This window comes from Danio rerio, chromosome 1, assembly GCF_049306965.1.
Source record: "Danio rerio strain Tuebingen ecotype United States chromosome 1, GRCz12tu, whole genome shotgun sequence".
NCBI classification, from domain to species: Eukaryota; Metazoa; Chordata; class Actinopteri; order Cypriniformes; family Danionidae; genus Danio; species Danio rerio.
The window spans coordinates 25,152,139-25,173,446 of NC_133176.1; the positions used below are offsets into that span (position 1 = coordinate 25,152,139).

Here is a 21,308-nt window from a genome sequence, read left to right on the forward strand (position 1 = left end):
TGACAGATGAGGCAGAAGTACTTACCCTGAACTTATCTGTAGTGTCGTTTCATTCTCAGAAGGTGTGTTTTTCTTAGAGAGGTCAAGTACTCCATCAACTGTATAAAAAAAAAAAAAAAAAAACAATATCAAGTTTAAATTAATGCTTATATATTATAACAACTAATGGAGTGTACATTATGTTTATTCAGAGTTGGCTGACTTTCAGAGTTAGATATAATAAATCAAAATGTAACATTTGTTTCTCTGAAAACTACAACAAAAAAGAATTTCTAGACCTTTTTCTTGGAACGCAAAACTACCCATTATGCTTTGCGTGTATGCGCAAGGAGAGTGCGAAGAACTTCCGGTCGGTAGCTGATGCGTGTAAACAGTCACATTTGGACAGCTTTGAAACGATAGTTTTAATCTATTTTACTTGCTTTTATCCTCTTTGAACAAATACTGTTGTCCATCAGGACCATCTCCTGGACTGATCATTTAAAGAAATGCGATCTAATAGGATGGAAAACAGCTGCTGTGAGGCATTTTCCCCTCGTTGTCAGACGGCATCTTCTGCAGTTTAAATGAAGCCTTGTCATCGCTAAAGTCAACATTTTCTCTTTATTTCAAATATATAACCAGCCCAAACAAATGTAATTCACCAAAATGTTTGACACACACACGTAGCCTGTACTGTGCCACTGACACACTGATTTAATAACTGTGACAAAGTGAAAATATAGGCTAGTGTCATTTCGAAATGACAGAAAAACACAAACCGTGGTAAAAACAACACACAAAATAAAACACAAACGGCTCGCGATTAGAATGAACAGTAAATCAGCCAGCAGAGTATAAATAACAGACTTTTATTGGTCATTTTTGTAAATTGCACGACTTTCATACCTGTTAATTTTCATGCCAGTACTCTGGTTAGCTCTCTCTCTCTATCTGTGGTGTGTGTGTGTGTGTGTGTGTGTGTGTGTGTGTGTGTGTGTGTGTGTTAGCCGCTGAGCTAACAGCTGACAGGCCGGGAACCCACACACACACTATTTCTGACGGCAGACACGTGACCTAGGAGAAACGTTTTTCTCGTATTTCTGATGCGCTTGAACCACGTGACAGATTATAACGGCTTTAACAGACACATTTCTAAGTTTTGTGTCACGAAAACACTCTGTTATCCATTAAAAACGTTATTGAAACCCATTTTCAGAGCGCAAATTACCAGTTGTACACGCTGTAAACTGAAGTTTTTAGCATTCTACCGGAAGACGCTGGTCGCTATGGTGCCCTCCATGCAGCAGCCATGAAAAAGGTCTATACAGAGCTACAAACTATTGAATCTTTATCCACAATGTAGTGTGCCGATCTTCTAAAATAATCTGGTTTCCTCTAAAGTAATGGTGATTTGTTGTGGTGCATACCTTGAAGGGCTGGAGAAGCTCTGCTGACAGTGAGGTCCAGAGGCCCATCAGGATCTGGTTGGCTAAGGAGACGTTCAGAATTGTCACTCAGGCCATTCAGGTCTCCATTAGTCTGACTTTTACATGCATACTCTAAGGCAAATCGCCGAATCATTCTGCGCATCAACTCCTGTGCAACCAGTGGTATACTTGAATCGCAGCTCTGAGGAAATTCTGAAAAATGAAACACCACAGAATCAGTTTAAGTTTTCATCCTGTGTACTTAGAGTAAAAATTCATAATTCATGGCTTTAACGTGAGTTTTAACAGATTTTCTGGATTTAGAGCTGATAAACATAATTACTTGCTATCAAACACAAGATTATGTACACATTTCTATACAATGTTTTATAAATATAACAAAATATGATTTAACAAAACCATTTTGCTCAAAATCAACCTTTAGAATGCATGTAAATGGGATTATAAAGCTAACTGTATTGTTAGGACTTATAAAATCAGTAGTCTGACATCCAGGAGTTCTTTAGTCCTCCAGTTGTGTTCACTTAACTCGAGTCCCAATATCTATGTAGAACAATCTTTCATGTGTACAAAAAGGTAATGGGCAGCATGATCATGCAAGTTGTACAACTGACCACATGAATTTATTCATGTAACTCTTTGACTATATTTTACATTAAAGATGAACAGGCTGCAATGTGAAGTTAGCATTGTTAAAAGTTGTATGTGCATGTTTACAAATTTTAAATAATGGTTCAGTTTCAAATCTGGATTATTTCAGATAATCTCAACTGTCAGGAGGGCAGTGGTACACTGGTCAACTTGCAAAGATCAAGTTACACAGATTAACAGTTCACTGCAGGAACAGCAATGTCAGCTAACAAAGTAAACGGTGTAATTTCACTACCCAAATCTAAACATTACTTGCAACTTGACAGTTAAATATTTCACTAGAGTAGAATTGTTCTGTAAAGCAGTGGCTCACAGTCACAATGTCCAGTACTGCACATTTTCTATGTCTCCTTTGCCTGAGGTCCCGTCCACACGAACATGGGTATTTTCAAACCTGCAGCTTTTTATACACCGTTTTTAAGTGCAGTATTGGGTCACTAAAACCAAAACTTTGAAAACTTTTATCAGGATGAAGATAGTTAAAGGGTCACAAAACCCTAAAACACATTTTTTTTAAATGATAACAGTCATCTATATGTGCCATACTGCTTAAAAAACACAATTAGTACACAGTTCACTAACAAGTGGAATTTGGTTGTTTTGGCATTGTTTAGAGGAAATTTGTTTATCCACTTTAAAAACAAATTTTAAATCAACATTATGATGATGAGGCCATTGTGTAAATTCCAGCATGGTGATTGGTCGGCAGCACCGGGAAGTGCATAGTGACCTTATTGAGTTTTTAGCATGTCTGTGCATTAATTCACCAGAAAGAGTTGGTTTGAACCAATTAGTGCACTCTTTCGTGAATGAGATGCAATTTCATTATTCACCTTTAAGTTGTGTTGCCAACTGCATTTAAACCCGATGGAAAATTTGTTTACAGATCCGTCATGCTACATTTTAAGCAGGCCTGGATTGGCTAATCGGGAGGACCGGGAGAATTCCCGGTGGGTCGGTCCGTTTTTTGGCCACGAGGGCCGGTGTCCCTAGCTCCAGAATCTGTTGCTCTCAGCAGTCACACTTTTTTTAATTAATTTATTTATTGACTTGACCAGAGCCTTTTTATTCATTATTTTACTGCAGCTCTACACTTTTTATATATTTTCTCGCCGCTCAGTGAGCAAGATGCAGCCTGCAGGTTAATGATGATATAACTTAGATGTAATGAATGGCTTTATGTAATGAATAGGTGTTGTGGTTCAGTGGATAGCACGTTAGTTTATGACGCCGCAGACCCGGGTTCGATTCTCGTCTGAGTAATGTTTTTTTTTAATTATATATACATATAATACTGTTTATATATACATATAATACTGTTAAGGTTGTTGAACATTTGAAGTTCTAAAGCAGCTGTTTTCTCAAAAAAAGACGTGATTTAGAGTGTCATTAGAAACTGATTTGGAAATGACCTTATTTTAAGATAGTCAGTCGTGAACTGAGGTGGGCCGGTCTGAGGCTTGAAACTCCAGTGCTGAAATGGAGTCCCACTCCGGCCCTGATTTTAAGTGTGCCAAAACAAAAGTGTTGTTTCTATTTCCCCACGATGGGAGCACCCCATGGGTAGGTGCAAGCAGTTGTCTTACTGATAACACACTCGGAAACTTTGTTCTTTAGAAACATTTTTTACCAGAGATTTCTGTCTCTGCAAATGTGGTGTGTGATTAATATTTTTGTTTATGTATATTCAAATGAAAAGTTAGTTAGTATCGTCAACAGTCCTCTTTCAGTTTTTGAAGACATACCTCGGCTCTTTCATGCATTACCTCTAAATACTCCAGCTGACTGACTGTGAGTTTTTTTTTTTTTTTTTTATAGTAACCATTATTTATAACACTTCTCTTACATTTCCTATACAATTCCTTTAAGATTGTTAGGCAACACAGCCCCAGTGACCCTCGCTTATATTGTTTTTTGTTTCTTTTTTACCCTGTTCTGCAAATATTGACAAATGTCAGAATTAGATTGTGAAATATTTAATATTACGATTTCCAAAAATGTGTAAGAACACGTATTTGGTCTTAAAAACATTTTTAAAAAGATCATATTTTTTGATACATGATGACTGATGGAACATGTTTAGCCTACACTGAATAGAAGATCAGACAGAGCTGCTGGATTTACATGTGTATTCATCATTTTCTTCCAAAGACATGAAAGTGACTACTTAAGCGGGAGAGGAGTAGCGTACATGTTACAGTAAAATATACTAGAAGTAATAGTTCTAGCAAAAATATACTATATACTATACTATATACTAAGAGTCATAGTGTGTAGCAAACTGTCCAGTTATATTTAAAAATAAATAATAATGCCATCTCTGACATCTGTGTGTATTTTACAAACCTTTAATGTTATATTTTGATAGTAGTTATGTCTTTGAATTATTGAAAACATTGATTAATTGTGATTTATGATAAGCAGCATAATCCTCTTTCTGTGCCTCAGCACGTGCCATCAGATTTGAATATGAGCAGTTAATGACGTGCTCTCTAATATTTTAATAACACTGGTGTGATCGAGTGAAAAGGTTAGTCAAAATTGATGAAGTTACAAAGTTTACAGTAGTATAACTACAATATTCAAATAGCAACATTATATAGTATCGTCAACAGTCACTTCCACACAGCCCTCAGATTCACTGTAAATGCTGCTCTACTGTACAACTCCCCAGCGCCTGTGTTGACAGTGTACAAATTATTATTATTTTTTTTATGCACATAATGAAAGTCTTTTTATGCAAACCCTTCCCTCTTTACCCACTCCACATTCCCACCTAAACAAAGGTGCATTCCCACCTAAACAAAAAACAGATTTCTATCTTTTCTGTTGGAGATACTGTTGCCCTAAAAAACAAACTAAAAAAATACAAATAAAAAAAATACAATTTTACATATGCCTTAGGAACGGTATCACAGAAAATTTTGGCAGTTTTAAAACCTTGACTTTTCCAAACCGTGGTATACTTTGAACACTGTTATCCTGTCATGCCTAGTCCACACTAGCGTTTCACCCAGTATTTCTGAACAACTCTCCGTCTACTTTACACCTCTTATGGCCCATTTCCACTGAGTGGTACGGTAGAGTATGGTTCGGTTTGGTACGGTTTTATAGCCATTTCCACTGTCAAAAGGCGTACCGAACCAAACCGTACCGTACCGTACCACTTTTTCGGCACCCTTTCGAAAGGGTTCCAAACACAAGAAAACGTACCAAAAGGCGGAGCTAGATGCGCAGCTGAATGCTATTGGTTTACAGAGATACGTCATTCGCTTACGCAACAAGCCAGAATGTAAACAAAGGACCTGCCATGTTTGAAATACACAGCGAGAGATTACTTGCGCTCGCCGCGCGTCTATATTTGAAATAACTAACTTTTTGAGCTGATGATAATAACGTGCACATGATTATTGACAAGCTTTGGAAACCGAATCCTGTGAGAAGCTGACAAACATGAGTGGTCACATGATGTGCGTTTTCAGCAGTATAGTGTAAATGGAGATCTTTTCTGAAACGCTAGGTGAAACACCAGTGTGGACATGGATCATTTTCATTCTAAAACGCAATTTTATGAATAAAATGTATTAGTGTAAACGGGGCCTAAAAGTGCTGGGGGTCTGTGTAGTTGGCAAAACCAGAGCGTTTGTTCCTGCCATAATTTGCTTTGTGTGATGACAGATTTTGTGCCACAATCTCAATTGTTTTCAAGATGCGCATCTGTGCAATGGCTTGGTGAAAATTTGAGAGGAAGAAAAATCATATTCTTTCAGGACCATGAGTCTCTGTTGATGGGCTGAATTATGCGTGTAAAATTAAACTGTGCAGTATAAAGGAGCTGCAGAAAAGTGGCTGTGAGTCACTGCTTTACAGAACAACTTTACTACATCCTTTTGAATGCCAATAAAGAAATTGTTTTGCAGCCCACAGCATGACCTTCCAGCTGAGAGTAAATGACAGATGTAGATCAGTAGAACTATAAGCAATAGCTGTCACAATGAACTCACTTCCTATGAACACAGAAAAAAACATGTCTCACCCTTTTTGCGAAATATAGCATAGAGGAATCGGTCTGCTTGGCACTGGACTTTATCAGAGGTGGACAGGCCCTGAGGTGGGGGGGTTTCAGCAGGGGGTGGCGACCCGGGCACAGCAGGATGCTCCTATGTGACAACAAGTGTGACAAACTGTTAAAACTAGGGGTTACTCAAGTTGTGATCTATTAAAATCATTTAAAAATTATTTGCTTTCAATTTGTTTACCCATATATTACAAATAAAAAGACATTCACAAAAATTGTAAAGAGTTCTATACTAATGTCAATGCAAGCCTTTTCAAGGAACAGTCCAGTATTTGCACAATTTCTTTGATGTTAAACTGTGCATTACGTATTAAACCAAGTATTCACACTAAAGGCGGCAAGAGTGTTAACTGGGAGCCAGTGGTGATAAGCTGCGCAGTTATATATTATATATATTATATATATATATTTTTTTTTTTAAAAGCTGAACTATAATGACAGTACAGAACAGTATTGCTGCTTCAGAATATTTCAGACATATGGACACTGAATTAGTGAAGCAAAGCCTCACCACACACAATAACCTAATCTTCCATTGTAAAATGAATTTGCTAAAAGGTGCACAACATTTTCACACTAGAAAGCACATTTTGTTAGGCTTCATTTAAGTGATTGGCTGACATGTTGCAACGGCCCCTTTAAATACGAGATCAATATAGCTGTGAGGACAGACAGCGTTCTCTGAGGTGGCTAGAGAAAACTTTGCGCTTTTGATGGTGGCAGTGTGAACGCACAGTAAAATTACTTACATTCAGTTTCTCTAACTGCAGATTGCAAAAGGAGCAGTTTGCATCAATGGACCAATCATCCAAATCCTCTGGTTCACACTCTGAGGGAGAAGCAGTGTCAATCAGCTATAATTCTCAACTATGCTATGAGAAACAAAAGGGGTACAAAAGAATAGATCCAACACATACAAGCACAACTCACCATCAAATATATTGAGGTCTTGCAGCAGTCTTGGTCCATATATTCCCTCCAGTATACTTTCAAATCCTGCAAACAAGCAATTATCATTTCATCTGTACCAAATCTCAAAAAGAAAACAATGTCATAGAAATGATACATAATGGTAAAAACATTCACATTTTAGGCCTACCCATATATTACGAATAAAAGGCCTTTTCTTTCAACCTACAAAGACAAATTACAATATACTAAACTGACATTCTAACCATAAACATAATATTACTCTAGCAAACTGCTTCAATTTTATTTAACAGCTTGCTTTGAACCCTGTTACTGTATGATCAGACCATACAGACTAGTGTTTAATATTATGTTCCTAAAGGCCTGCACACAAGTAATTGCCATGTAGAATGTACTTTTTACTGAAATGTTTCAAGTGTATAGTAACAGTTTTACATAAACCCGAGTTATTTAATGTTCAGTTTATGCTATAAACACAAGTAGATTTATGCTGACCACTGTATATTCGACCAAACCACTGTTAACACCACTGTTTAACCGCATTCTCAAAGAGTAACAACTACCCGCTTTAAAACCACACGAAGAACGTCCATTATTTCAGTAAACAAGCATTCTCCAAAAACTGCCGTACTTTTACTTTTGATGCTCTCATCAAGAACCAGTGGGTAATATGGAAATCTACTGTATAATTCACACAACAGATTCAAAGCCGATGTTCTATTATTACAAAACAATCACACGGTCATCTGTACATCGGCATTCAACGCAGAAAGGGTCAGTGAGTGCAAAGCTAACCCGGTTATCGAGGAATCAAGAAGTAACTAGGGACAAAGAAAATGGAGCCGTCAGAGCCCGCTTGGTCTTTGGCCGTTTTTTATTAGCAACAAAAGCTAGACAGGACTCCCGCGGACGACGGCTTTACGCTTATGTTATTTTTGAACTTGACAGAAGCTCGCTTAGCCACTCCGCAGGCTAACAGCGGCTGGGGGAGGGAGCTCCGCGAGACCCAAGCAAGAAAGAAACCGTGCGCAACACGGAGTGCAATACACCGGAGTGCAATACATCCGTTAACGGAGCTATGCAACTTTGGCTTTCCCGAACAAGGCAATTTTAATCTTACCGACACACTGAATGAGCTTGTGTCGCCATGAGTCGAGTTCCCGCCGGAATCCTTTTCTTTCGGCCGTGCATTTGGAGCTCCGGCACTGGGTCGCCGCCATTCTGTCCGTCCACCTTCCCCCCGGCTCTAACCGTGACGTCACTGTACGTCATCCAAATGACGGTTCCGATTGATTGACAAGTGTCAGAACGGGCATGGGGCGGGCCTTAGAGATGTAAACAACATTTCCCCCAATCCGGAAATCTCATTTATTCAGAATATCTGATGGATAAACGTATCGTATAGTGCCAAAAGTATGCTGTTGAAAGAATGCTCTTAATGCTGCTTTAGTCGAGCTAACAAAGCTCGGTAGCTACATGGTGAACTGAATGCACCTCGAATACTTCTTTCACCTGTGAAGGTTTAAGTTGATGTTTTTCAGCTGTCATCCAGGAAATCAAATTGTTCTTAACAATTCTTAATTGTTCTTAAATTACATAATTCAGAAGGTCCATGCTTTATTTTCACACCCTGTATGAATTTGTCATCATTGCTTGGAGTTTTTTCCAACTGCTTACACACTACCCAGCTAACATAAGACCAGCGGGCCACTGGCGGCCCGCCGGCAGCAAAGTCGGCGGTCCACCGTCAATTTACTCATCGTTATTCCAGCGGCCCACCATCGGCTCCCGCCGCTTTTCCGACGGTGGTCCGCCATCGGACCGCTGGTTTTAAATAAGTGTCTGCTGGCGGCCCGCGGTCGGTCCACATGTCATTTTTAAATATTATATTAGCCTTTACAATTGTATTCAATATAAATATGTCCAATAATGAAATCGAGTACAAAATACTTAATCATTATAACATTTATTTATAATACTGCATAACGAACATACATTAAACACTTAATGAAATGTTTCAAAAACACATACGTTAACAAATACAACAAAATAAATATAAAATACATATAAAATACATACAAATATAATATAACAACATACATACAACAGTTACATTTTACAGTAGTTTTATAAGTAATGTTAATGGTTTAAATATGAACTAATATGAACAATACCTGTACAGCATAATTTATGTACAGGATTTACTAATGCATTAATAAAATCAGTCATGCTTGTTAACATTAGTAAATACATTGCGAGTTAACATGAATAAACAATTAACAACTTTTTACCATTTACCAACATTAGCAAAGATGAATAAATACTGTAATAAATGTATTGTTTATTATGTTAGTAAATACATTAACTAATACATACAACCTTATTGTAAAGTGGTAGCCATTCAACAATGAGTTTTCTATAATAAAGACAAACTTTGAGACTTCTCATTATAAAAATAAACTATTAAAAAAATTGTATTATTTATATTTTAACATTATTATAATTATTTATTATAATATTATATTAAATTATAACATTCTCATGACATTTAAAGTTATTATAAATAACATAAAAATAAATTACATTGCGAATAAATATTAACATATTACAATAAATCTAAACGTGCATTATTTTTACAAAATCAAACTGTAAAACATCTGGAGGTTATTAATAACTACACTGGGGCAGCACAGTGGCTCAGACTGTCACCTCACAGCAAAAAGGTTGCTGGTATGAGTCCCGGCTGGGTCCGCTGGCATTTCTGTGTGGAGTTAACACTTGTGCTATAGGTGAATTTGAACATAGTGTAGAAGTGTCTGTGAATACGAGAGTGTAAGGTGTTTTTACAGTGCTGGGTTGCAGCTGGAAGGCTGTGTAAAACATATGCCAAAGTAATATCCAGTTCCTTACGCTGTGGCGACCCCTGATATTAAGCTGAAGGAAAATGCAGGTTCTTTTGTCTGCCCCCTCATGATTAGCAGATCCTAATAAAAATGTCTTTGAGGCTCCCTTCCACTGTCTCTCTTGTAGCAGGCTTCTTTCTTATCCTGAAATAACAGAATCATCAGTCATTATTTTTGTCCATCATCAGTAACTAGATCATTATTGACATTAATGTTTGTATTTTTTATTGTCTTTTTATTGGACATCAAGACTGCATTGATTTGATCGATAACATTAATTTACAGTTTAAAAGTAACACTGAAATATTTTTACAGTTTAAAATAATGATTTTTAATTTCAATACATTGTAAATGGTCCATTTGATTATTAATAGACTGTCTGCTTAATATCTGTTGATTCTGCTCCTTCAACAGACATTAACTGACCCTAACCCTAACCCTTAATTTACCAAGTACATGTCAACTTACACCAACCCTAACCGCAACCCTAACCGTCTACTTATAATCTAATGAGAATTAGATGGCATGTAGATGCAATGCAGCTTAAATTCAACAAACAGACCATCAAAATAAAATGTGACCATGTATTTTATTAATGTGAGGTCAAAGCTGATTTGTTAGCATCATTACTTTAGTGTCAGATGATCCTTCAGAAATCATTCTAATAGGCTATTTTGTTTGATGCAGTTGATATTAATATTAACATTAATAAAATTAATCACTGGGAACACTTTTAAGTGACACTATAATATTACTTACCTTGAATGAAGTCTGGCAAGGAAAAACAAAGTGGTAGAGTGAGTGGAGGACAATCCAAAATCTAGAAAGAAGTAATAAATATATATATATATATATATATATATATATATATATATATATATATATATATATATATATATATATATATATATATATATATATATTACTAACACATTTTAAGAAATGGATACTTGTATTAAACAAGGGTGCATAAAACAGATCAGAAGAGAGTTACGATTTCTGATTCAAATACTTTTCAATTTAAACTTTCTATTCAACAATGAATCCTGAAATAACAAAACATGATAAAAATAATAAATCTTGCTTGATCAGCAGCAAATTATGAATACAATATTACATTTTGGACTGGAGCACTGACGCTGTAAATTCAGCTTTGAGAAAAGCAATGTAAAAAATTGTTTAAAACCACTCACTTATGTTTGGATGTCAAAACTAAAATAACTGCAATCAAGACATGTATCAGATGCATGATAATGTAGGGATTTCTTATAAAAATGCACATGAATCTATTTAACAGTTAATTATAGTCTTACCTGTGTTTCCTCCAGCTCTGTGATTAGCTCCCTTCATCTTGGCTCTTTTCTTCTGTTGAAGGGGTAATTTTGTCACTCCTGAAACCACAGAGCACTTTTTAAAATTAATATTAGCTTACATTAACTGTGAAATATCAAAGTAACACATATGTACTAACTTTAACATTTTAATTCGCTCTTGTTGACAGTGCAGTGCTTATTATAGGCTTAATAAAGTAGACTACCTCCAATAAAACATTGTCAAACCTCTCATCTACACATAAAATGTAATTAAAAGCCAACACTTTTATAAACAATAGCTAGCCTAATGCTAACGTTACCTCTGCTAAAACCCTAACGGACTTTTTCCAAAGACACAACAATCTCTATAAAAAACATGTTCAACAGAAATATGTCAATTACCAGTAAGAAAAGTGTCAGAAACAGTTATATGTAACATTTGCGTGATTTTAGCGACTAAACTTACCTGAAATTAGACTTTTAAACAGCTAAGGGACAGTCATTATGGCGACGGAGTATAGTTCTTCCGTTCCCCTCCTCGGGGAACGAAGGGTTACTTTAGTAACCTCGAACGTTCCCCTTCGGGGGGAACTCCAGCACTATAAGTGGATTGATGTACTAATCCACGTATGGGAGCCCATTGAAAGCGCCATAATGACCGCACCTTACCAACACCTATCATGAGAGAGCAGTCAGGCAAGCGTGACGCACCCAGATCATGAGAGGCGCGGTCCTCCAACGTGCCCTTGGCCCTAACTTATCCCACTTCAAAGAAGCTTTACGGAATAGGTATATTTTTTTGGGAGTCGCTAGCGTCTAGATAATTCTAGGAATATACGACAGTACGTTGGGAAGCGTGCCATCCCAGTAGGGAGGACGCTGCGGAGACCATCCGCACCCAATAGGGGAAACAAATGGAATTACATATGGACTAACCCTGAGAAGGGGGAGTGCGCATAAGAAGGTGGTTAGCGGATAGGGAAAGCACGGGTCCACCCATGGGGGGGGAACTTAACCTTGGCGGAAAAGCATATGGGGATCACCAGCGGGGATCGGCCATAGCAGGCACCTATACCCAAAACGCGGGCTGACCAGCGGGCAGATCTACAACGTAATGGGCCAGCAAGTGACTCCTCCGCTGAGTCAGTGCTGGGGGCCTCGGAGGAATCTGCAGGGCTCACCGAATGGGGAACTTTACTGACAGACAGGAGGGTGCACATCTCTCCGTGTTAGGGAAAAAAGGCACCGCAAGCGTGTTACAACACCTACCGAGTTGTTTCCTCAATCACCAAAGGTCCCTAACACCCTTGAGGAAACCGGCTCCACTCGCAGATTATAAAACCTTGCAAATGTGTTGGGTGTCGCCCAGCCCGCAGCTCTACAAATGTCTGTTAAAGAAGCGCCGCGCGCACACGCCCAAGAGGATGCAACGCTCCGAGTGGAGTGCGCACGCACTCCCGGGGGGCGCGGCTGACCTCTGCTCAAATAAGCACATGAAATGGCCTCTACAATCCAGTGCACTTCCGTCCGCCATAACAGACAAAGAGCTGCTCAGAAGATCTAAAGTTCTGAGTACGGTCCACATAAATGCGCAGGGCGCGAACTGGACAAAGTAAGGACAGGGCTGGGTCTGCCTCCTCCGGGGGCAGCGCTTGCAGGGTTACTACCTGATCTCTAAAGGGAGTGGTAGGAACTTTGGGCACATAACCCGGGCGGGGTCTCAGGATAACGTGAGAAAATCCGGCCCGAATTCCAGGCACGAGTCACTGACCGAAAATGCCTCCAGGTCCCCGACCCTCTTAATGGAGGCCAACGCGACCAGCAGAGCTGTCTTCAGGGACAGAAATCATAAAGATACTGTATCGAGTGGCTCGAAGGGATCAAATCGCAGGCTCGTGAGAACGAGGGCGAGATCCCAAGAGGGCGTGAGAGGGGGGCGAGTTGGATTAATTCGCCTAGCGCCTCTGAGGAACCGGATGATGAGGTTATGCTTTCCCACGGTGCCGCCAGTCACCGCGTCATGGTGAGCGGAAATGGCGGCAACGTACACCTTGAGAGTGGAGGGCGACAGCCTGCTGTCCACCTTCTCTTGAAGGAAGGAGAGCACAACACTGATCTGGCAAGATCGGGGGTCTTCTCTGCGAGAGACACACCATTCAGTAAATAGACTCCACTTCAGGGCGTAGGCGCGCCTCATGGAGGGGGCTCTAGCCTGAGTGATGGTATCAACTACCGCGGGCGGCAGGTTACCTAAGTCTTCCTCGCGTCTATGGACCACACGTGGAGGTTCCAGAGATCGGGGCGAGGGTGCCAGATGGTGCCTTGTCCCTGAGAAAGTAGGTCCTCTCTCAAAGGGATCTGCCATGGGAGGGCCGTTGCGAGGAGGGAGAGCTCTGATATCTAGGTCCGGTTGGGCCAGAGGGGCGCAACTAGCAGAACCTGCTCCTCGTCCTCCCTGACCTTGCACAGTAACTGCGCGATCAGGCTCACTGGGGGAAACGCATACTTGCGTATGCCCCGAGGCCAGCTGTGGGCCAGTGCATCCGTGCCGAGAGAGCCCTCGGTCAGGGAATAAAACAACTGGCAATGAGCGTACTCGGGGGAGCAACAGATCAATCTGGGTCTCCCCGAACCGCGCCCATATCAGCTGGACAGACTCGGGGTGGAGTCTCCATTCTCCAGAGTGAATCTGCTGCCGTGAGAGCACATCGGCTGCACGGTTGAGCATACCTGGGATGTGAATGGCGCGCAGCGACTACAGCCGCGGGTGACTCCAGAGGAGCAGACGGCGGGCGAGCTGAGACATGCGGCGAGAGCGCATACCCCCCAAACGGTTTATATACGCTGCTGCCGCCGTACTGTCCGTCCTCACCAGCACGTGTTGCTGCTCCAGCACCGGAGAAAAACGGCGGAGAGCAAGGAACACTGCCAACAGCTCTAGGCGATTGATATGCCAACGCAGCTGGGCACCTACCCACAGGCCCGCAGCTGCATGCCCGCGACACACGGCTCCCCAGCCTGTGCTGGAAGCATCTGTTGAGACAACAATATGACTGGACGCCTGTACCAGAGGCACACCGGCTTGCAGGAACGAGGGGTCGTTCCAGGGGCTGAGGGTGCGGCGACACAGCGGAAGCCATATGCCCCAGGAGCCTCTGAAAATATTTCAGTGGGACCACTAATTTGCTGTCGAGCTCCCTCAGACAGTTCAGCAGCAGGCGAGCGCGCTCTCCGAAGAGGCGCGCTACCATGGTGACCGAGTCCAGCTCCATTCCGAGAAAAGAGATCCTCTGCACTGGGGCGAGTTTGCTCTTTTCCCAGTTGACCTGCAACCCCAATAGGCGGAGATGCCGGAGCACCTCGTCTCTGTGCGCAGTCAATTGCTCCCGAGAGTGGGCTAAAATCAGCCAGTCGTCGAGATAATTGAGTACGCGGATGCCCGCGAGCCGCAGGGGCGCTAGGGCACCCTCCGCGAGTTTGGTGAAGACCCGCGAAGACAGAGAGAGCCCGAAGGGGAGGACCTTGTACTGCCATGCTCGACCTTCGAACGCAAACCACAGAAACTGACGGTGGCATGGAAGAATGGAGACATGAAAATATGCGTCCTTCAGGTCTATGGCTGCAAACCAATCCTGAGGACGAACACATCGGAGGATGCGCCTCTGCGTAAGCATTCTGAACGACAGCTTGTGAAGGCAGCGATTCAAAACGCGCAGATCTAGGATTGGCCGTGACCCACCGCTCTTTTTGGGTACGATGAAGTACGGGCTGTAAAACCCGCTCTTCATCTCGGCTGGAGGTACCAGCTCGATTGCACCCTTCGCCAAGAGGGCAGCAATCTCCTCTCGCAAGACAGGGGCGGACAGGGGCTATTGACCCTGGTGAAATACCCGCCCGTGAACTTGGGAGGCCGTTTCGAGAACTGAAGTTCGTAGCCGAGTCTGATCGTGCGTATGAGCCACCGCGAGGGGCTGGGCCGCGCTAACCAGGCAGGCAGAGCCCTCGCTAATGACGTCATCGCAGCAATCGCTGACGTACCCGCGGAGGGGCAGCGCGGAGCGGGTGTGCTGATCCGGGGAGCGCGAGGGTCCCACAGAAGAGCTGGAGGAGAGCGATTCGCTCTGGCTCCGCACTTGGGGGCTGGGAGAAGGGAGACCGTCCCCCCAGCACCCGTGAGTCGCTGGCGGAGCATGTAGACCCTGCGAGCTGAGAGGCGGCGCGTCCCAGACTGGCAGGGCTTGCAGTGCTCGTGAGCCACTGGCGAAGCGCACCGAACCTGCGAGCTAGAGAGCACAGTGTCTCAGACTGGCAGATTTCGGGCTGTCACATCCGGGGAAGTGAAAAAGTGCCCTTTCATTTCATGGCAGTACAAGGTGCCGTTGGAAATGGTGCCCCGCCCTCCAGCGAGGAAGAGCAAGTTCCCTCTTCTCCAGATGACCTGTCCCAGGGACGCTTCGCGGTCCGTTGCCGGACTTAGCGGCGTTCTGGGCAGGGGGAGCTGCCTGCTTCCGAGGTGCTCGACGCGCTCGCTTCGCCAGAGGCGTGTGCGGGGGCGGTGCAGCTCTCGTAGGCGGGCGCCTTCGCCGAGGAGCAGGTATGGATGGCACGGCGGGCGGAGCGGGCTACGGATCCGTTGATAAGACATCACCCATCAGACTGCTCTCTCACTGCCTCAAATTCCTGGGTGAATTCGCAGACAGTGTCGCCGACCAGCTTGGGATATGGGCGAGTCAAGAAAGCGGACTTTGTCGACTTTGCGCATACCAGCCAAGTTCTAGTCAGGGGTGGCGCTCCTGGATCACTAGTGTGGACATCGTCCTCCCCAAAGCACACGCAGCGGACTCAGTAGTCCTAAGAGCTTAGTCGGCTGCGGTGTGAAGTTCATAAGCCTGGGTTGGACCCACCCTCGTTCAGCTCGGCCAGCGCCTGCGCTTGGTAGCGCTGGTAGGTGGCTATCGCTTGCAAGGCGGAAGCAGCCTGGTCCGTAGCTTTGCAAGCTCTGACTCCGGGGAGCAGAAACTTACAGGCTTTGGATGGGAGACGAGGCAGACCCCACCAAGAAGAGGCGCCGCGCGGACTAACCGCCATAGCGCACTTAACCTGAGGAATTGCCACATACCCCCTGGCCGATCCACCACCAAAAGTGGTGAGGGTGGAGGGACACGCAGCACGAGCAGAAAAAAGTGCTCTTTAAGACCGCGTGAGCCTACTGTGCATCACCGGGAAGAAGGGAACGCCCCTCTAGTCAGTCCCGCCGCGGAATAAACCATCTTCAACCCACGGCCGAAGCAGCCCGGGAAAGCACGGCTAACACGTCCGTTTCAGTATCCGTTTGACAGTGCTCACCTGCCCGAAGGGGGCGAGCGGGTCCGGATCATCGTCGGACAATGAAAGCCCACCCTCCGATGCCGCGGAGGACATCTGATCTCCGGTGTCAGCGAGCGTGAGAGCTACCATCTGATTAGATGGATCACTCCCAGTACCCGAAGCTTGGATGGAGCGCTTGGAGGAGCGAAAGGTCCGCGAGCCCTTAGGCGTCGGATTATCTCTCGCTGGAGCCCTCAGATCTGCCCGAGCGCCCGCTGCAGAGCAGGAGGCGACTGGGGTGGCTCACTCTCTTACAAAAGCTAACCGCGATCTCAACTGCGCAACGGTCATGGCATCGCAGTGACGACATGAACCGCCCCCGAGCACCACATTAACATGCTGGACCCCCAAACATGTAATGCAGTGATCGTGCCCATCATCCGGAGCCAGGAAACCCCCGCAACCAGAAACGCACAGTCGGAGCGCCATCCTGAAAAGGACGTGCTGCACGACTGTGTTGCTCTTTTAGGATGCTTTGCAGCAATACGCACCGCTCTTGGAGGACCGGACCCAAAGGGACGCCAGGCAAGGGAGAAACCCAGCTCGACCATCTGCCGCTGCGTGGACTCGCTCTGGACCGGGAGACACTCGTTCGCTCGAAGTGCCTGTAGATCAGCAGGAGGAACCCTCATGAACTCGATCAGAAAAGTCTCTGAAGCGAAAAGGATAGCGTCTGCTGGCGCCAGGCGTGCTTATTTGCTCAGTTAATTGGCTATGCAGCACACCTGCGCAGGCTTGCGCTGCCAATTCATTCTTAATTGGCCCGTTCAATACTTTTTCGGACAAGCGGCTTCTGAACCGAATCCTCCCATACGTGGATTAGTACATCAATCCACTTATAGTGCTGGAGTTCCCCCCGAAGGGGAACTGGGCTGTTCTGCCACCCCCCCCCCAAAAAAAATGCCACCCATCCACAATTTGTAGTTTTGTACCTACCACATGTTTACTTTTTCTAAATCCCAAATTCTATATTGCTTTAGAAAAGAATAGAGGAATTCTTCTCAGCATGCTGGCATTCTTCTCATGAATTCCTCCCCACCACTTCAAGACCCCCCACATACAATTGTGTTTTTTACTGTATTCTGGAGAATATGCTTTCGCTTTACATGTGTATTTTTTATTTATTTATTTTTATTTTTTTTACATTTGTCCATATAGTGTGTTTGGTTTTGTTGTGTGCTACTGTATAGACCAGTAATGTTTATTGGCCTAATACATATTTTCTGTTTCTTCATGTGATTGATGTTTACAGTGTACCTGTTCCCCCTCTCAGTAGAGTACTGTCACTGTAGAGCACTGTACTTAAATGTAGATATAAGCCTAAAGAGCAAAGAGCTTTACATTTGTAACAACAGTGTTGACATGTACATTCAAACATTTATGAAAGAAGTGTTTGTCATTTGATGCAAATGCTTCATTCTGACATGTGTTTATGGCATTTTGAATGCAGTGTTACATTTTGAAAGAGCTGTGAGCTGTGATTTTGCATTTTGTGTGTGCAGTTTTGAGAATTGTGTGTAGTTTTAGAAACAGTTGACACCGTTTTGAAAACGTGTAAGCAGTTTGAAAAAAAAAACGTAAATGCCCTAACAGGAAATAAGGCACACACTGCACTGTCTGCACATGACATTTGTTAAACAACATTCATTCATTCATTTTATTTCCGGCTTAGTCTCTTTATTAATCTGGGGTGGCCACAGTGGAATGAACTGCCAACTTATCCAGCATATGTTTTACGCAGCAGATGCGCCCTTCCAGCTGCAACCCATCTTACACACTCATTGATGGAAACATCCATACACACTCATTCACACACATACACTATGGACAATTTAGCCTACCCAATTCACCTATACCGCATGTCTTTGGACTGTGGGGGAAACCAGAGCACCCAGAGGAAAGCCACGCGAATGCAGTGAGAACATGCAAACTCCACACAGAAACGCCAACTGACCCAGATGAGGCTCGAACCAGCTACCTTCTTGCTGTGAGGTGACAGCACTACCTCTTGTGCCACAGCTTCACCTGTAATACATTTCTTTCATATTTTAAGGTACATTTGCAAAGGCTGTTTTTGTTATTGTCTGTGGAATTGATGTCCTTCAGCTGCAGCTACATTCACACCATGTCCTCAAAAACACAAAAGCATGCACATTCTGCAAATAGCCTACAAAATACATTGATGTTGCATGGCTTTCTTTTCAAAATAAATTAACTGCATATGTTGATTAGACTAATTATTCCTTTTAGTGATTAATAATCACAAAAAAATCATAAAAACAGCCATTTCCAAAAGATTAAATGTCTGTATCTCACCTTAAACACTTTATCGAATTTCTAAATACACCATCGTGTTCCACTTACTCACCTTTATGTTTCCCCTTCTTTTGGATCATCAGAGCTGAATAAACGGCCAATTACTCTGACCATTATGTTATATCGGCACTAACTCACGTAACCCCCAGTGCTGGGAAATGCCTAGACAGTTTTCCATTCCCTCTCTCTCACAGACACACAGAGTGTAGAGGCTGTTCACCTGTACAGCTATTATCATTGGGACATCTCATAGCAGTAATGTTTGAAGTTTCTACTGTACTACGGACTGTGTTCTATCTCTCTATATGGTCAAACAAGGTTACAATTTCTGTTTTGAGGCAACAGTGCCAAATATTACTTAGTAATTAAACCGTCCCATCAACCTCACCAATCATGTAATGGATATGGTGTACATAAACTATCAGCTCTTATGTAGAAGTTTGTACTGTTTAATCATCAACAAGAAAATTATGTTGTGTCTAAAATGACAGTCTTGTGTCAAAAATAACTGCTAAATTCAAACACCCATTGTCACCGACTCGGTCCCAGTCATTCCCCTCGCTGGCCAGCAGAGGTCACCATCTCCGGACTTCTAACCATTACGTCATCCATTCACCCTGATTCCAGCACACCTGTTCTACATTCCACTAATGACCCACGTACCACATATAAGCAGCTCACACACACACTTCAGTGCGAAGTCTTGTTTAGCCCCGGCCAGCATTTCTGAGCGTTCTATCCTGCCTGATCTCCCGTTTACCACTACAGCCCGTTTCACGACTCTGCTCTGTCTTCTGCTTGCCCTCGACCAAAGCCTGTTTCCTCGGACTCTGATTCTCGCTGCCTGCCCCTGACCGAAGCCTGTTACACGGACTCTGAATCACGCTGCCTGCCTCTGACCCAAGCCTGGTAATCACACTGTGTCTGTTATCTGCTACGTCTCCCTTGATGTGTATGTTGTATGTCCGCACAGCCGTGCGAGTTGTTGATGTTTAAGTGTGACTTAATAAATACTGCAAAATGGATCCCTCCGTGTCAGTCTCCCCGTTACAGAAGACTTCGCCCAACACGGATCCCGCAGCCATCCAGGTTTTGTCTCATGAAGTCACAGCACAAGCTCAGGTATTGTCTACTCACCAACAACAACTAACACATCTAACTCAGTTAACAGACGAACTTGTGAAATCTCTACAAAACCTGCAAGCTGCTGCCACTGCGCAACTCACCGCCAACTACTCTCCGAGTCCACTTGTTGTTACACAACCCCCGATGACTTCCGGAGCTCGATTGGCATTCCCTGACAAGTTCTCAGGTAACCCAGCAAAATGTAAAGGCTTCCTATTGCAATGTAAACTGTTTATCGCCCAACAGCCCCATCTGTTTAAGGACGATAATGGGAAAATTGCTTTTGTGTGCTCACTGCTCACTGGGAAAGCGCTAGACTGGGCTACTGCAGTTTGGCCAGACAGTACCCCGATATTTCCCTCGTTTAATGACTTTCTCAAACGTTTTTGCACTGTGTTTGATCATCCGGAGGGTGGTCGTAACGCTGGCGAGGAGCTACTGTGCATCCAACAGGGAGATCGCTCCGCAGCTGAGTTCGCACTGCAGTTCCGCACCCTGGCAGCGCAAACTGGCTGGGCTGATGATCCGCTTACCACGCTCTACAGAAAGGCTCTAAGACCAGAATTGCAGAAAGAGATGGCATGTCGGGACGAGGGAAAAACACTGGATCAACTAATCGAACTTTCCATAAGGTTAGACACTCTCCTCCGCACTCGTAATCCACTGTGCTCAATTGCTTCCAGTCCTGTATCCCCTGAGATCTCCGCTGAACCCATTCAATTGGGTAGAACCCGCCTGAACCCAGAAGAACGAGAACGACGGAGAAGAAATCACCTGTGCATTTATTGCGGACTTCCAGGTCATACGAAGGTTTTATGTCCCAACAAGCTTCTCCCTAAAACCCTCTCGGTGGGTGCAACCACTATGTTCACGACTTCTAATAATGTTATGAATTTGCCTGTCATTCTGAGAAATAATGGGGATGAAATTGAGACCATGGCCATGATCGATTCAGGAGCCGCTGGCAACTTTATCGATTACACGTTTGCCACCACTCACTCCATTCCTCTAACCTCCTGTGATTCCTCCATAGCCATCACTGCTGTAGACGGGCGCCCTTTGGGAGAGGGACGCATAAAATTCCAGACTCAACCAATCTCTCTTCAAACAGGCTCTCTCCATGAAGAGGAGATTTCCCTTCTTGCCATCGACTCCCCTAAGCACTCTGTAATTCTCGGGTTACCATGGCTACAAC

The 21,308-nt window shown here is 43.5% G+C and overlaps 1 protein-coding gene across 3 annotated transcripts in view; it reads right to left on the reverse strand.

Annotated features, from left to right (window-relative positions):
- Positions 1 to 8,337, reverse strand: part of lcorl (ligand dependent nuclear receptor corepressor-like) — a 22,720-nt gene extending 14,383 nt beyond the window's left edge. For all 3 annotated transcript variants that reach the window (XM_017356056.3, XM_009291227.4, XM_681643.11), the window contains exons 1-6: positions 8,210 to 8,337; positions 7,090 to 7,155; positions 6,909 to 6,988; positions 6,118 to 6,241; positions 1,410 to 1,622; positions 26 to 98 (exon numbers count right to left, since the gene is read on the reverse strand). In XM_017356056.3, the coding sequence (XP_017211545.2) occupies positions 26 to 98; positions 1,410 to 1,622; positions 6,118 to 6,241; positions 6,909 to 6,988; positions 7,090 to 7,155; positions 8,210 to 8,309 (656 nt within the window). In that variant the 5' untranslated portion in view covers positions 8,310 to 8,337. The remainder of the gene's footprint in view (positions 1 to 25; positions 99 to 1,409; positions 1,623 to 6,117; positions 6,242 to 6,908; positions 6,989 to 7,089; positions 7,156 to 8,209) is intronic.
- Between the last annotated feature and the right edge of the window lie 12,971 nt (positions 8,338 to 21,308).